The sequence below is a fragment of the Jaculus jaculus genome, chromosome 1 (assembly GCF_020740685.1).
Source record: "Jaculus jaculus isolate mJacJac1 chromosome 1, mJacJac1.mat.Y.cur, whole genome shotgun sequence".
NCBI lineage: Eukaryota > Metazoa > Chordata > Mammalia > Rodentia > Dipodidae > Jaculus > Jaculus jaculus.
In genome coordinates this window covers 257616358-257633632 of record NC_059102.1, presented here as the reverse complement: position 1 = coordinate 257633632, position 17275 = coordinate 257616358, and the positions used below count along the sequence as shown (strand labels likewise).

The 17275-nt window shown below is 45.8% G+C and overlaps 2 protein-coding genes across 3 annotated transcripts in view; one reads left to right on the top strand and one right to left on the bottom strand.

The window, feature by feature from the left end:
* Ccdc113 (coiled-coil domain containing 113) overlaps positions 1-416 on the top strand; it is a 33578-nt gene extending 33162 nt beyond the window's left edge. For both annotated transcript variants that reach the window (XM_045142179.1, XM_004663444.2), the window contains one exon: positions 265-416. In XM_045142179.1, coding sequence (XP_044998114.1) covers positions 265-351 — 87 coding nt within the window. In that variant the 3' untranslated portion in view covers positions 352-416. The remainder of the gene's footprint in view (positions 1-264) is intronic.
* Positions 417-796: 380 nt separating this feature from the next.
* Prss54 (serine protease 54) lies at positions 797-16923 on the bottom strand. Its single transcript, XM_004663501.2, has 5 exons — positions 16866-16923; positions 12440-12611; positions 5021-5279; positions 4370-4501; positions 797-1330 (listed from the first exon to the last, which is right to left on the bottom strand). The coding sequence occupies exons 1-5, from the start codon at positions 16921-16923 to the stop codon at positions 797-799; spliced, it is 1155 nt and encodes a 384-aa protein (XP_004663558.1).
* Between the last annotated feature and the right edge of the window lie 352 nt (positions 16924-17275).

The window sequence follows — 17275 nt, the reverse complement described above, 5'->3', positions numbered from 1 at the left end:
TGGTCACTTGGTTTTCAGGTCCATCACAGTTGGAACTGAGAAGCAACTCAGAATCCCAACATCTCCCTTCCCTGGACAGAAACACTCTTTAAACAAGCATTTTGGGTAGATGCTACCCCATGGTGCCCTGTGCACAGTAGGGCCCTATCACCCCTCAGGGTCATCTGTATGTCAGCCTGGTGTGGATGAGGTGATGTTTGAAACAAAGACGCTCAGTTTTTCCTAAGTGACTTTGTTCCCCTCCCTATTTTTTCTGTTTTGCAGATGTCCTTAAAAGGCTACCGCAAGACTTGGAATAAAATGAAAACAAGCAACGAGCAGCTGCAAACGACTGATTCCTCTGAGAGCTAACCAGGGACAGAGCATGTGGAGACCAAGAAGCCATCTATTAAAGTACTCTTGCTCTTTTCTAGTCATGGGGTCTGTTCACTATTCCGTGTACTGCCTGGTGTCCCCAACAGCCAAGCCAATGGCCACACCTTCAGGTTCCCATCTGCCCGTGGAGAATGTCTTCTCAGCCTGGTCCCCTGGAGCCATCAATACTGAAAGAACCACAGGGCACGCTAAGGGTTTGACACTTGTTAGCCTACATTTAGTCCATAGGCACAAATGAAAGTGACTTTCCCACATGTGGGAGTGGGACAGAGGAGGGACAGCCAGCCCAGTGTGTGCCAGGGGCTTGCCTGTGGCAGCTCAGGTGGCACCTACCAAGAGCAGACACCAGACCAGGACAGCTAGTGTCTGACACTCTGTGCTCTGAGCCTTCTCTTCAGCGTGGTGGTAGGTTAGCTCCTAGCTACACAGCGCTGAGGAAAACAAGCACAAGGGACCCCAAGACCCTTTCTTGAGGCCAATGCAGTCTGTTCTGACCTGCCATAGTCCTGCCCGCCCCTACCTCCCCACCATAGTAGTCATAGTACATGGGCGGGATGGACATATCCTCAGGCCCGTCTGATTCCTGCAGACCCTTTACCCTAAAGTCTCGCCCATCTTTAGAGCTGTCTTCTGTCCACGGGTTCCCAGTGGATCTCCTTTGTTCTTGAGAGTAGGATTGGGGCTGTTCAACATGGCCCAGTTCAGAGTACATCGTCTGTGTCACTGTAGTATGTGATTCATCATAGGGGACAGGGACCAACTTCTCCCAGGGGTGAAGTGAGGTTAGCCCAGGGCCAGCCGTCTTAGCCTGGGACATGATCCAGTCACTGAAGTCTTCCACCTTTGTGTACAGAAACAGGCCAGGGCATATATCACCGCCATAGGTTACGATGCCTCTGAGGACCCAGAGATCCAACTGCTGCAGCTGGCACATCACGGGACTTCCTGGTTCCCCCTGTGGCAGAGGACAGAAGGTCTTAGGTCTCAGAAACACTTCTTTTTCAATAGGGCCTTGTACAACTTACTGCCCATTCTAGGAGGTTTTGCACTGTTTCTCCCTGGAAATGTGGCAAATTACAGGGCACTATTCTAAGTCTAGATGGCCACCACCACAAATTTCAGCAGGTGACTTTTGCTTTCATTATGCAAGTGATGGCCAAACTGGGCAGGTTGCCCATAGCTTCCTTGTTCTTGTTTTCATGTCCTTTGACTAAACTCTTCCCCCTCTTGGCAGTAGCTGAAAGGTTCCTATTTGTCTGTGTTAGACTACTCTTCTTTCTTAACTTGCTTCCCATCATGTAGAGAAGAGAGAGAAGGACCATGGTTTCCAGAAACCTTCCCTGGGTGACTCCCAGGGTTTTCCACCCCACCTGGCTTCTCGACTTGCTCACTAGCCCTGCCATACCATCCCCACTCTGGAAAGAGCAGTCCTCTGGAACTCAGGAATTCTGCCACACACACCTTATCTCGCTCAAGGTGAGTAGGCAGCTTGACATGTTTAGCTAGTTGTGTGACTCTGGGCAAGCAACCTAGTTCTGTCTCAGCCAAAGGAGGGATAGTGAAGGCCTGTGGTGCATGCAGAGCACAGGGTGCACTCAATGAAGGGTTAACTATATCCTCTTGAAGCCAACAAAAGGCCATCCTATTTCTTCAGCAAGTTGAGGAAAGTGGGGAAAAGTAATAATGACAACCACCAGGTATGACTCGCCCTAGCTGTCCCACCTCAGGCCTCTGTGGGCATGCCCCACCCCACACCCTGGTCCTTCTTGGTCAAAGAAGGGAGGAAAGGCTAATTTTACTCTGCGGTCTGTGTGGCAGTGACATGCTGCCCTTGCTATTTGGACGGAGACAGGAATGAGAGGGGTGACAGCAGAAGCAGGAAACAGTCTGAACAGACTCAAGACTGAGTCTGAGACCTGGGTGTTTGGTCTGGCTAGGTTGTCCTTTCCCAGTACACGTCCCCTTGCTAAGGAAGCTAATAACAGGAGGAGGAGACTGTGTAAGCAGGGCAGGCAGGGGGTTCGCGTGTTTCGCAAAGCCACTATCATGCCTGGGAGCCTCTCAGAAGGCCAAGGCCAGGCTCAGGTAGGGCATTCTGACTTCATTTCATGCATCTCACTCCAGGGAAGCAGCCCACACAGCACTTGGGATATTTCAGTTTTTCACAATCTGCTGTGTCAACCTACACTACCAAATAGCAGAGGGTAGAGATAGCATTTTAGAGTTCTTGGCTGGTTGCTTGGGATTGATGAACATCCTTGTCCACACCCATTAGGTCTGCCTCAGGCATGGAGTGCTTGGGTCTCTGAATGGTGTAGTCTCCATCCTTCTACCAGTCCCATCCCCAGTTAATCTAAATAGTGCTTAAGGAAGAAAAAGAATTTAGGACACAGCCCTGACACACAGTAGTAGGTATAGGTGGCCCTGGCTATTGCCTGGCTTTGTGGGTTACTGTCACCCAGTGGAGCTGTGACATCTGAAGCAAAAGCAGCCCAGACCAGGACCAGGAGCCCCTGGAATGGCTCTATCTTACTTGGGGGCAGCTACCACACAGGAGTTTTTTTTATTGAGTTACTGTCTTCCTTGACATCTCACAAAATCTCTAACAGTTGTAAAAAACATCTATAAAAATAAAAAGGGACGTGCTCAACCATGTTTATTGCTGCTCAATTTATAATAGCTGGGAAATGGAACCAGCCTAGATGTCCCTCAACAGATGAGTGGATAATGAAGATGTGGCACATTTATACAATGGAGTTCTACTCAGAGGTAAAGAAAAATGAAGTTATGAAATTTGCAGAAAAATGGATGGACCTGGAAAGGATTATACTAAGTGAGGTAACCCAGACCCTGAAAGCCAAGTGCCACATGTTCTCTCTCATATGTGGATCCTAGCTGCAGATGACTGGGCTTCTGCGTGAGAATGAAAATACTTAGTAGCAGAGGCCAGTAAGTTGAAAAGGAGACATAAAGGGTGGAGAAAGGAAGGGAGGAGGATACTTAATAGGTTGATATTGTATATATGTAATTACAATGATTGTAATGGGGAGGTAATATGATTGAGAATGGAATTTCAAACGGGAAAGTGTGGGGAGGGAGGGAATTACCATGGGATACATTTTATAATCATGGAAAATGTTAATAAAAATTTAAAAAAAAAAGGGGGTGGAAAGATTGCTCAGTAGTTAAAGGCACTTGCTTGTAAAGCCTTCTGGCCAAGGTTCAGTTCACCTGTACCCACTTAAAGCCAGATGCATAAAATGGTGCATGCATCTGGAGCTTGTTTGTACTGGCAGGAAGCCCTGCTGCATCTATTCTCTCTCCCTAAATATGTATTTTTTAAATCCATGACAAACATGCTTAATTACATTAAAATAGCAATTGCATGCAAGCATATAACCTACCAAACATCTTTCCTTTAATTTCTTTTTTTTGTTTGTTTGTTTTTGGTTTTTCGAGGTAGGGTCTCACTCTGGTCCAGGCTGACCTGGAATTAACTCTGTCATCTCTGGGTGGCCTTAAACTCATGGCAATCCTCCTACCTCTGCCTCCTGAGTGCTGGGATTAAAGGCGTGCACCACCACGCCCAGCTTTCCTTTAATTTCTTACAGGTAGCCCATTCAACAGACTTTTGTTTTGAACTGTTTTTTGTTTTGCTTTGTTCTGTTTGTTTTTCCGGGATGGAGAGTTAAGACAAGATTTCACTGTGTAGTCCAGGCTGGTATTGAACTCATGATCTTTCTGCCTCAGCCTCTGGAGTGCTGGAATTACACATATGCACCACTATAGTCAAGCAATCAGTGGGCTTTTTTTTTTTTTTTTTTTTTATTGAGCACTTGCTTTCTGCCAAGTGTTATTTACACCAGAAACAGCCTTAAATCCCAAGTCATTGTCCCTGCTTTCATGAAATTCTCCTTGCAGTGAGGAGTTCGAGGACCCCTTGACATGGCCAGTGATGACTTTCAGGATTTAACTTACTTTACCACATTCTTACCAAGCAGACTGAGTCGGTTTCCTGTTCTGTGTGACTGCCGCATCCTGTTTTCCGGAGTTTGCGTAAAGGACACAGTTCAACATCTTTGACGGAGATTCTCCTCAGGATACTCATTGTCATGTAATTTCCTGTCTGGACCATGCAACAGAGATCCCAAGAATTATTAACAAGAAAGCAGTCCCCCAGACAACACCACGGCAACTCACATCCAATCAGGAGTGAATGGAAAATAGTCCTATAGCTGCCTTTTCTTCATAGAAATTAGAACCTGTGTCTGAAGTCTTACTAAAAACTATCTTGGTTTTGAGCTTGAATGTGTTAACAGGCTGAGAACTGACCTTTCTTTCACATCTAAAGAACATTCATTTCCTTGTTTCATTCAGTCTTAAAAATGACAGAAACAGTTTAGCCAAGTGGACAGTCAGCTCTCATTTAAGAAATCATGTCCCCTCATACTCCCCGCCACCTTGTCAAGCAGGCTGCCAATTCTGCCCTTCAGGGTTGGGTCTGGCGCTAGAGGAAAAAGGCCCTGTGGAATATACTGCAAGAAAAGCCCCAGAAAGGTAAGCACTGGGAATTTCAACCAATTGGGTAATGATTCCACACACAGCACACACACACAGCCTCCTCCAGGATAAGGATTGCATTAACTGCAGATGTGGGGTTCCATCCTGACACCCAGCAGTTCTTCAAGACAGGCGGTGTATCCAGCTTTGTGCCCAGGAAGCAGATGGGCTGGACCAGGTTGTCGAAACTTATGGCCGAGTCTGTCTGCAGGAGGGCTATGTTGTTTCTCATTGAGTAGTTATCAAAGTCCTCATGGAGGATGATGGTGCTAACTGGGTACTCGGTGTGAACAATCTTTCTGGGGTCCATGTTAGCTATTCCAACCACTACGATAGCGTTCGTCCTGCAGGGAACAAAGCAAAGGAATCTAGAGAAGTGAAAGCATCAAGGGAACTTTACAGCGACCTCTTCTCCCATTGACCATGTTTCTCAAATCCAAACACTCACTCAGCTCATCTTCTCTGGGTTATTTTTTTTTTAAATGTTTTTCATATTTTATTTTTATTTATTTATTTGAAAGAGAGAAAGAATGAGTGCACCAGGACTTCCAGCCATTGCAAACTCACCTTGTGCATCTGGCTTACATGGGTCCTGAAGAATTGAACCAAGGTCCTTTGGCTTTGCAGGCAAGTGCCTTAAGCACTAAGCCATATCTCCAGTCCTCTGAGTTAGTTTTTATCCATGCTTTTGGATTTGGTCTCCAGGAAACCTTTTCCAAAGCTCTACACTTCTGTTCTCTCTTGTGAGACCAGGGTCTCTTGCATATTCTTGTCTTAACACCATTTGTCCCATCATTCAAAAGTTGTATGTTAGAATGTAATTGCTGGTTAACCTTTTCTCTATGAATAGTTTTAAAAATAAGAGAGAAAGAAAGAGTGGGAGAGAAAGGGTATGGGCACATGAGGGCCTCTTGCCCCTGCAAATGAATTCCAGATGAATGTGCCACATTGTGCTGCTGGCTTACATGGATATTAGGGAATTGAACCCAGGCCTTCAGGCTCTGCAAGCAAGCACTTTTACCTACTGAGCCACCACTCCAGCCTGAATAGTTTTTTGTAAGCATAGCTGTAATTATACCAAACATGTAACCATGACTCCTATTCTTAGCACTGAACATTTTAACACAAGCATCTTTCCACATGCTTTGCCAGTACTTTAGAGAAGTTTGGTTGTAATAGTGATGGAGTTAAGTTTGGTATTCTTTGTTTCTTCTCTTAGGAATCATTCAACTATGAGAACTATGAGGATGAGAAGTAAATGCAAACACCATAAAATCATGAGACATGACAGAATCCAACCCTCAGAGAAAGGGCTGACAAAAAAAAAAAAAAAGGAGTTATAGATGACACCTACTTCTACCCAGCTCAGAAGAAGCTGGTTGAGATGGTTCTCAAGCAAAGAAGTAGATAGAAGAGAAAACCATCTCCAACCACTAAAATGAAGGCCAAGTTAGAAGCAGCTTAATGGAGATCAGGGACCACAGAAAACAAATTAGAAACATAGAAGGTAATCTGGTAAAAATGACCAAAATGAACTGGAAATTTGCAAATATTTTTAAAGGATAGAGAAGAAAACAACAGAGATATCAGTACAAGGACAGCCAATAGACCACAAAGAAGTAGCCAAAATAATGAAACCAAAAAATACTTCATGAGAAAATATGTTTCATGAATATATTTCAAGATATAACTTAAGAAAACTCTTCAAAAATAAGATGTAAGGGGCTGAGGAGATGACTCAGCAGTTAAAGGTGCTGGCCTGCAAATCCTGCTGGCCTGGGTTCAGTTTTCTAGGATATGCATCTGTGGTACAAATGTGCCTGCAACAATGGAAGACAGAGCCCAGAGAACCCAATGCTTGCAGGCCAACTAGTCTGACGTTTGCTTGCAGCCTGGCGGTTCATTTGCAGTGACAAGAGAGCGACCCTGTTTCAAAGAAGGTGGAGCACGGCCTTCTCAGAGTTGCTCTCTGACCGCCATATGCACTGTGGCATGCACATCATACACATGAACCTATTTTTTTTTTAATTTATCTATTTGAAAGAGAGAGAATGGGCTCGCCAAGGCCTGCAGCCACTGCAAACAAACTCCAGAGGCATGCAGCACCTTGTACATCTGGCTTACATGGGTTCTGGGGAGTTGAGCAGAGGTCCTTTGGCTTTGCAGGCAAACACCTTAACCATTAAGCCATCTCTCCAACCCCACAGATCTATTTTTAAAAAGAAGATTTAGAGCCAGGCATGTTGGCACACACCTTTTATCCCAGCACTTGGGAGGCAGAAGTAGGAGGATTGTCGTGAGTTTGATGCCACCCTGAGACTACATAGTGAATTTCAGGTCATCCTGAGCTATAGTGAGACCCTAGCTCCAAAAACCAAAAAAAGAAGAAGTAGAAGAAGATGATGATGATTTGGGCTGGAGACATGGCTTAGCAGTCAAAGCACTTGCTTGCAAAGCCTAAGGACCCAGGCTCAATTCCTCATTACCAATGTAAGCCAGATGCATAAGGTAGTGCATGCATCTGGAGTTTGTTTGCAGTGGCTATAGACCCTGGTGCTCCCATTCTCTCTATTTGCCTCTTTTTCTCTCTCAAATAAAAAAAGATTTGACTACAGTTTGAAAGATTAGTCTGTCCTGGGGGCTGGGGAGAGGAATGATAAAAAATAATCAACACTGAGACACATATTCCTCAGACCCAGGCAACAGATAACATGCTCAAATAAGGTAGAATGAAGAGAGCTTAGTATGACTCTGCAAAGATTTTTGGCAGGTCACAGGGCAAGCATCGTATGGCACAGACTAAAGTCACAACAGGGCACTGACACCACATCTGGGCTCTGGGTGAAGAAAAGGGGTGGTCAGATAGAACTATGTGTAGTGAGCTATCTAGCTCAAAGAAAGAAGCAAGTCTGCAGTATATGTCAGGGAGCAAAAACCCTGACCTTACTCTCCCCTCCTTCTCATCCTCTCTAAGTGCGCCAATTGGAAAAACCCAGCAGGAACCAGAATATAAGAAAAACCTCAAGTGAACCTTTGGAGACCCTGCAGAGGGGAAGAGTAGAGAGTAGATCTGGGGGGACAGATGGGGAGAATCCAGCACAGCTGGATAGTCAGACCAAGAAAGATGAGGTCATCCTGAATTTGGCTGTGAATTTATTATGTAACCCAGGGGACTTGTGCAAATGAAAGGAGGTGACAACAACAGGAAGCTGGAGTTACAGTGTAGACATGGCATCTGAGCATACAAGGATTTGTCTCCCTGCCTATAAGGATAAAGTCAGAATGATGTCAGGTTTTGCCACAGCAAGCTTTAACACCAGGAGCCAGGGTGGGAGTGAAGTGGAGTGAAATGATGACTAGAAAGTCCTCAAAAGAAAAAAAAAACATAGGAGCTATAAGCAGAACATGAATTTGGGGGTGCCTATAGCATAATGTTATAGAATGAATCATGTCCAAAATCTGTGACACTATTTGGGCATAGGGTCTTTACATGTTTAGATTTAAAACTAACTAACGTTATAGGAGTGGGGCTTAATTCAGTTGAACCTGTGTCCTTTTTGTACCTTGCTTGTTGCAGTTACCTTCTTGTTGTTGGGACAAACACCCAACCAGACACAGTTTATAGGAGGGAAGGGTGTATTTCAGTCTTACAGGTTCCAGGGAGCACTTCATCATGGCAGAAGATGCTGACTCAGTACTTCAGACATCCACAGCAGAGAGAGAACACAAACTGATGCTGAACACACCATAGGCTGGACTTAAGATCTGCCTCCAGTGATACACCTCCTCCAGCAGGACTCTGACTGCTGGAGACTGAGTAGGAAGCTTAGTCAAAATACCTGAGGCTGGGCTGGAGAGATGGCTTAGCAGTTAAGGTGCTTGCCTGCAAAGCCTAAGGACCCAACTCAACTCTGCAGATCCCACATAAGCCAGATGCATAAAGGTGAGGCAAGCACAAGGTTGCACATGCCCACTAGGTAGTGAAAGCATCTGGAGTTCAATTGCAGTGGCTGAGACCTTGGCATGCCCATTCTCTCTCTTTCTCTCTCTCTTTCTTTCTAAGATAAAGTATTTATTTATTTATTTATTTATTTATTTATTTATTTATTTGAGAGCAACAGACAGAGAGAGAGAGAGAGAGAGAGAGAGAGAGAGAGAGAGAGAGAGAGAAAGGGCGCGCCAGGGCCTCCAGCCACAGCAAAATGAACTCCGGCACATGCGCACCCTTGTGCATCTGGCTAATGTGGGTCCCGGGGAATCTAGCCTCAAACCAGGGTCCTTAGGCTTCATAGGCAAGCACTTAACTGCTAAGCCATCTCTCCAGCCCTCTTCCTCTCTAAGATAAATTTTAAAAAAGAAATAAAATGTTAATAAAAAATAACTGAGGCTGTGGGGCCATTTACATTCAAACCACTTACATGGCTTTACATGGGTGGCTGGGGAATTGAGCCCAGGCTGGAAGGTTTGTAAGCAAGTGCCTTTAACCACTAAACAATATCCTCAGCCCCAGACCAGTTGTCCTTTAAAGAGGGTGAAGGGATAGTGGGTATACCCACATACAGAAAAGACCAGGTGAAGAGACAGTAGAAGGTGACAGGCTGAAAGACAAGGAGAAAACAAACCTGCCAGCATTCTGATCTTGGACTTCTGCTCTCCAGAATTTCAAGAAATTCTTTTTTGTTGGTTAAGCCACCTACTCTGATATTTTGTTATGGCAATATGACCTGACTAACACAGGGAAGGAAAGAAAATGCTCTGTCAATAGATATAAAAATCACCTTTGCTAGATAGCTATACACATGAATGTGTACATACCCAGGAATGCACTATTTAACAAAACACCCAAGAAATTGGTGACAGGAAATGGCACAAGGGAAGAAAACTCATGACTATTGGGGGTGGAGGACAGGAGCTATTTTCACTGTATAGCTTTATGACTGTATCTGTATATCCTCATGAATATGCACCTCTATACATGGAGTTCTAATTAAAAATAAAAATCATGGGGCTGTAGACATGGCTCAGCAGTTGAGGCACTTGCCTGCAAAGCCCAGTGACCTGAGTTTGATACCCCAGTACCCACTAAAAGACAGATGCACAAAGTGGACATGTGTCTAGAGTTCCTTTGTGGTGGCTACAGCTCTAATGTACCCATTTGTCCCTCTCCCTCCCCCCTCTTTCAGTCTCTCTCTGCCTGGAAATAAAATAAAATAAAAATGTTTTATATAAATGATAGGACTGAGGAGGCAGCTCAGTGGTTTAAAGAGCTCACTGTACAAACCTGATGACCAGTGTTTGAATCTCAAGAGCCCACACAAAGCCAGATACAAGTAGCATGTGTATCTATAATCCCAGTGCACCTATAGCCTTGGGCGGCAGAGTCAGGAGAATCCTGAAGCTCATGGGCCATGGGCCACCTACTCTGGCATTTATAGAAGCAGAAACATAGTGAAAGGACTAACACCCAAGGTGGTCCTCTGACCTCTACACACGGGGAGGTGGCTTGGCATGTGCCTGTTCATACACACACACCATACCCACATAAAACATATAAATCGTGATCAGCAGGAATGTGGAGCAGGGGCAAGAAAGGGTAATGGGAGGATAAGTGTGAACAAAGTACAATGTGTGAAAATGTCACAGTGAAACCCATTATTTTTGTATGCTAACTAAAAAAAAAAAAAAAACAAACAACTTAGCATGGGTTCTAGGAAGCCAAAAGGCAAGCACTGTTACAGACTGAGCCATATTTTTTCATACCCTTACATTTTTTTAATTAAAATTTTAAGGCTGGAGAGATGGTTTAGGGGTTAAAGCATTTGCCTACGAAGCTTAAGAGCTCATGTTCAAATCTCCAGGTCCCATGTAGCCAGATACACAGTGATGCAACTGCTCAACATCATTCATGCACACAAGGGGTGCATGTGTATGGAGTTGGTTTGCAGCAGGTTAGAGGTCCTAGCACATCTGTTCTCTCTCTTAAAAAAAAATTATAAATAGGGGTCTGGGGAGATTGGTTCAGGGTGATTGCTTGCAAAGTTTGTTGACACAAGTTTGATTATCTAGTCACCCATGTAAAGCCAGACCCCAAAAGTGGCATTCATTTGCAGGGACAAAAGACCCTGGCTTACTTACACACACACATACATATATAATTTTTAAAAATCAGCAGCTAAGAATATTTTATATTTTATCAGGGGTTTACATTATAATTTCTTTAGTCAATTAACTAATTATACTTCTCCCTCCATCAAATCTACATATACATACATACATACACACACACACACACACACACACATATATATGTGCGCACACACACACACACATATAGACATAGCCTATTTATATATTACAGTATGTACAGTATTCATAATAAGAAAGTATTCCATAATTTAGATATGTGTAATAATTGGACATTTGCTTTTTAAAGTTATTTATTTATTTGCAAGCAAAAAGAGACAGAAGAGAGACAGAGTGAATGAGTGTGCCAGTACCTCCAGCCATTGCAAACAAATTACACTTGCATGCATTACCCCATGCATCTGGCTCTACATGGGCACTGGGGAATCAAACCCAGGTCGCTAGGCTTTGCAAGCAAGTGCTTTAAATGCTGAGCCATCTCTCCAGCCCAACATTTACTTTTTGTTGTTTGTTTTGTTCGTCATAGGGTCTCATGTAGCCCAGTCTGGCACTGAACTTGCTATGTAGTGAGGATGACTTAAATTCGTGATCCTTGGCTGGGTGTGGTGGCACTCCCTTTTAATCCTAGCACTTGAGAGGCACAGGTAAGAGGATTGACGTGAGTTTAAGGGCACCCTGAGACTGAATTCCAGGCCAGCCTAAGCTAGAGCAAGACCCTACCTCGAACAACCAAAAAAAAAAAAAATTGGTGATCCTCCTGCCTCCACCTCCCAAGTACTGGGATTATAGGCATGTGCCACCATGCCCAGTCTTGACATTTACTTTCTTTATGATGTGTGTCATTTTCTTAATGCTGATTCTCAAAAGTGAGATCACTGGGTCATATGAGGAGTATTTTACAAATATTTATTAAAACATTTTAAGAAATATATACCAAAATAGCCATTCCCTTAATAATATTTATGCTTTTTTCCCCCTTCATTTGCTAACTAATGGTACAGAATTTGGGGAACACAGAAACATTCACTTGAGAATAGAACTCCTGTGTTGTGCGCTTCTAAAGAAAACATTTGCAAAGCTTCTCTATTTCCTCCCTATTTTCTCTGTGACAATTGTGCTGCCCAAGGTTGGAGTCTTAAGAAAGGCTTCTCTGCTACTCTTAAGGACCCCTGCTGGAAATAACCATTGCCCTGTGTGATCGCAGCAAACCACAATGGAGGAAGACTCAGCTCACTTGAGCCACCCTCGGTCCCCTGAGCAGAGGAGCTTTGGAAAGTGGTGACTGCAGGTCTGCAAGGCTCAGGAGAAGCGAGGGGGCTCTGAGAAGCAGCCGGCCCGGCCCCCAGGCTGCCCCACTGACCTGTTCTGGAAGGCCGAGGCGATGCTGAGGATCCAGTACTCGCTGAGGATGCAGCCGAACGCCAGGTGAGTGTACAGCACGTCCTGCACCGACACCACCCAGGGGAACTCCTCGATGCCCACCAGGTTCTCCTCTGACTGGTCCACAAGGTTGGCTTTTTGTATGCCGCAATCTGCAAGAAGGGCGCAGGCCTCGCTGCCAGGCAAAGAGCTAACCCCTGTGGGCACCTCCGTACCCTGGACCCCTCTTCTGCTGGCTGGCTGTCTTGCTGGTCGCTGATTCCACTATCCTGACTTTTTTCCAGTCCTAAGGAACCTTCCACATAAAAGGTGTTTGGCGGCATCTTTGAACCTAGAAGGCCCATTAGACTTTTGATGCCAATTCCCATTTGCTGAGTGGGTGGACTATGTGCTAGGCCAGGTCTGGCATCTTTCAGTACATGAGCAGACGCTAACCTCTGGGTTTGTTCCAGACCCTTTCTGCAAAGGTAAAACTGTTACTCGCTTTCCCTGCTCTCTTTCTGTCACTAGTGTATGGAGGAATTTTCCAGATTTATAATATCATCACCATTCTGATGGACTACAGAGTGTGTGACCTTGTGGAACCTTCTGTTTAAATGTTTCTTCATTTAACTTCTATTATGATAACTATGAACAATATGGCCCCATAAGCAAATCCTCTTGGGGGTGGCTACTTTTTAAGAGAGTAAAAGGGCTTTGAGGTCCAGCAGTGTGAGCAGGACCAGCATTCTCCCAAGAGCCCCTGAGGAGTGGGCACTGTGCTCTCAGCTCTGGGTGGAAAGACTCGGCTGTTGAGCCGGCAGCCCTTGTCCAGGACACACAGCTGGTGGCATATGGGGCTACTGCAGAGGAGTCCAAACTCCATCTTCTTGACTTGTTACCCTCTGTGTTCCAGTCACACTACTAGGCCTCGAATGTACCCTTGCTCCCCATAACACCCCCCCCCACACCCAACAAGCTGTTGGCATGCATGAGTCCTCCCACCAGGTCTCTTGTGCTTATTAATGTGTCCCTAGCAGCTACCATGGTGCCTAAATAAATGACCTGATTCATAAGCCAAAGGGCTTTGCCAGTTCATCACCCGCTGTCTTCCTGTTGGGGAGGAACTAATAGGTCCTTCCGGTGAAGGTTGTCTCACCCCCACCCCAGCCACCCTGCTCAACCTCTGCCTTCCAGACTACCCAGCTGAACCATCTCCTGGGCCACTTGGACTTCGTTTCCTGTGAGAGTCCCATGTTGATTAGGGTTTTGACTGACATGCTTCCTCTGCCAGCTTGGGATTGGTCCAGAATAGACCTGTTTTGTCCTACATTTTAATATTTTATTTATTTATTTATTTACTTACTTACTTATGGGAGAGAGAGAAAGTTAGAGGCAGACAGAGAGAATGGGTGAGCCACTGGAAATGAACTCCAGATGCATGCACCACCTTGTGCATTTGGCCAAGTGGGTACTAGAGAATCCAACCTAGGTCCTTATGCTTCTCAGGCAAGTGCATTAACCACCAAGCCACCTCTCCAGCCCCTGACCTGTGTTTTTAAAGGTTCTATAATCATGGAGCATAAAGACTATTAGAATAGGAAGACCCTGAGCCCCTCAAGTTGGGAAGGAGTGGAACCAGTTTTTATGTATGCTGGGGAGATGGCTCAACAGTTAAAAGTACTTGATTACAAAGCCTGACAACCTGGGTTCAGTCCCCCAGTACCCACATAAAGACAGATGCACAACGTGGTGCATGTGTCTGGAGCTGATGTGCCACAGCAAGAAGCCCAGTGCACCCATTCGCTTTCTCCCCTCCCCGCCCCCGCAAATAAATAAAATTTTAAGAAAGTAAAATGTACTTGATGAGGAAGGGAGGGAGGAATAAAGGGAGAGAGGGGAAAGGAGGGAGGAAAGAGAAGAGAAAGGGAGGGAGGAATGGAAAAAAGGAAGGAAGGAAGGAAAGGGAAGGCACTTGGCTCCCTTAAAGTTCTGGATGGGCTAAGCCTCCACTTTCCAGGCACTATTGTAACAAGATGGTAACTCCATGGGCCATTTTCCTCTCCACTTCCCTGTGTCCCTCCAGTCAACATGCCTGGTTCTGATGAGTTCTTAAGCCCACAGGCCTCATTCCCAGGCTCCCTGTCTCCTTACCCAAGCAAAGTCAGATGCAGAGACTCTTGACCCTGACAACATACCTCATCTGTCAGAATTCCTGGGCACTACATTGGCTAAAAGTTCCCTAGGGTGAACCCTAGTGTGTATTTGGGAGGGGCAGAGATATAGGTCAGAGTCCAAAGTCAAGTTAGCCTGCATAAAGATCACATTGTTTAAAGGTCATGAGGTGAGATGATTGGAAAATGCTTTGCAAACTATATTTTCATGACTGACAATGCTAAGCCCCAGATCAGGACAGATGATTCTGGAAACCCCAAACTGCAATTCCCAATGAATGTCTTGCTTCTCTGTCTGTGGCCCTGTGTCACAGATGCCACGTGCTGGGTGTTCCAGCAGCCTGGCAGCTGCTTTTAAGTCCGTTCGGTCACCTAGGCACAGCCTTGCCAGGTATTGGGCTGAACGAAGCTTGTAGGAATGTGACATGCAAACGAGTGATGGTCACAGAGGAGACATGACACAGGGAGTGTGTGTGCTCAGAGTATACAGAGGAGGAGGCATGAAGCTTGGCAGGGCCTCCATGGTGGAGAGCTTCAGCGTCAGCACCAAAGACGTGTTTCCAAACCATGACACCGTAGAGTCCATTGTCACCTACAGTATTGTCGTTAGGAGAATTCAGGGGACTTCATGCTTTATGGGGTATCCTATAACCAAACATCTCAATTCATGGACCCTCGTAGACTTTGCTAAAACAATGACAAGTGATTTGTCAGCAAAGTGATGTGCCGAAGGCCACAAAAGTATTTCTGGGGCCACCAATGACAGGTTTCCTTGCCTATGCTTAGATTTTTTTAAAAAAATTTATTCAATTTTTATTTATTCATTTGAGAGAGATAGAGGCAGAGAGAGAGAGAGAGAATGGGTACTCCAGAGCCTCTAGCCACTGCAAATGAACTCCAGACGCCTGCGCCCCCTTGTGCATCTGGCTAACATGGGTTCTGGGGAATGGAGCCTCGAACAGGGTCCTTAGGCTTCACAGGCAAGCGCTTAACCGCTAAGCCATCTCTCCAGCCCCCATGCTTAGATTTTTCTCTTGGGACACTGGCCACCTACAACTTGAGGTATTAACCTAGGAAAGTTCAACATTTTAAAAATAGTTTCTCCCTCTCTTTTCTTATTTTTTTTAAAATTTATTTGCAAACAGACAGAGATAGAGAGAAGAGAAAGAGAGGAGAGAATAAATGGGTGTGCAATGGCCTCCAGCCACTGCAAATGAATTTCTGATGCAAATACCACTGTGAATCTGGCTTTACGTGGGTACTGGGGAATTGAACCCATGTCGTTAGGCTTTGCAGGCAAATGCCTGAACCACTGAAAGATCTCTTGAGCCCCCTTTTGAAAATGTGTCATGCATTGTTATCCACAAATGTACTGGGCTGTGGGTTATAGTTATCCTGGGATGTATGTGGCCCGTGGTCCCCAGGTTGGACACACCTAAATTAAATGATCCTACCCAACCCAAGAATATGTGTGATGGACAGGGGATGTAGCTCACAGGTGCCAGGCCCAGGTCCTACAGCTAGTACTACAATGAGAAATCTGTTCCAGAGGGCTCCCTTGGTTGTGGCTTGTTGAGGGGGAAAGACCCTTCCTGTATTTTTGAATGTTCTTTGGTCTTCTTGGCGTAGGGCTGGAAGAAGCTGGGGTAGGTCCAGGGTCTTTGTACCCATGTGTGCGTCTGTGCATTCTCATCTCCCATCTAACCCCAGACAGGCAAGTGGAGCTGTGAGAATGGCAGCGAGTTGCACAGAAGCTGTGAGGTCAGCTGTCCCCTCTCCACCTGCCCTTTTCTAGGCTGGAGCTTAGTCCTCAGCAGCGTGCAGGCTGGAGAGGAGGCACTGTGGTAGCTAGCACTTGTACCACGAAGAGGCCAACGCTGGGATCAGGGTCACAAGCTGCAGACCAGCAATGTTCCCTAGGTGGGTGGGGCTGAGGGGTGAAGGGAGGCTTCACATTGACCCCTCTGCCCAATGGGCCAGTCAGCAGCCTAAGGCTGATTTTCCTAACTGCATTTTGTCCTCACAATGAGCCCTGACATAAGGTTCAGAACCAGTTTCCCATATGCTCATGACCCATATTATCTATGTTGCCTGGTAGATAATATTGCGCCACACGGAGTAAAGAGCTATAAACTATCTCCCCCCAGCACCACCACCCCGAGTTCCCTCTCTGAACATTAAGGGCCACTTCATTTTCCCGGATGACCCCCTGAGTGGCCCTGAAAGGCCCCGGGAAGAAAGCCCCACACTCACTGGTCGATGACGAGTGGGACACGGAGAGCAGCAGCAGCAGCCATGCCATCACCGCCATGCCAGGAGAGGAGCGCAGCCTGCACCATGGGCAGCTGGGAGGACACAAGACCGGGGCTCCACCACCTGTGTGCACAACGCCCTTCCCCCACCCCCAAATGGGTGGTCTCCCGTGTCAGAGCCCCCGAACAGATCCCCAAATGCCAGAGACTGACCTGTCACATCTTCAGCACTCGGTCCAATGCGGCAAAGGAGGCAGAAAGTAGCTAACTCTGAGGTTCGGCTAGCAGCTGGGGAGACGGCCCCCGGACAAAAGGCAGCCTGCTTTTTCCAGTTTTCCTTTCAAAGCAGCCCACAGCCCTGGATGCTCCAGAGAGTTAGGTCTCTAAAAAGAGTTGATTTTTGATTTCATA

What these genes read in the sequence shown, in the direction of transcription:
- Prss54 (XM_004663501.2), bottom strand. Translation starts at nt 16,923, where the DNA reads ATGGCGGTGATGGCATGGCTGCTGCTGCTGCTCTCCGTGTCCCACTCG. An exon ending in GATGGAACCCCACATCTGCA is followed by an intron (nt 4,502 to 5,020) that starts GTTAATGCAATC and finishes TGCATGGTCCAG; the next exon opens with ACAGGAAATTACATGACAAT. An exon ending in AAACCGACTCAGTCTGCTTG is followed by an intron (nt 1,331 to 4,369) that starts GTAAGAATGTGG and finishes CCTCTGCCACAG; the next exon opens with GGGGAACCAGGAAGTCCCGT.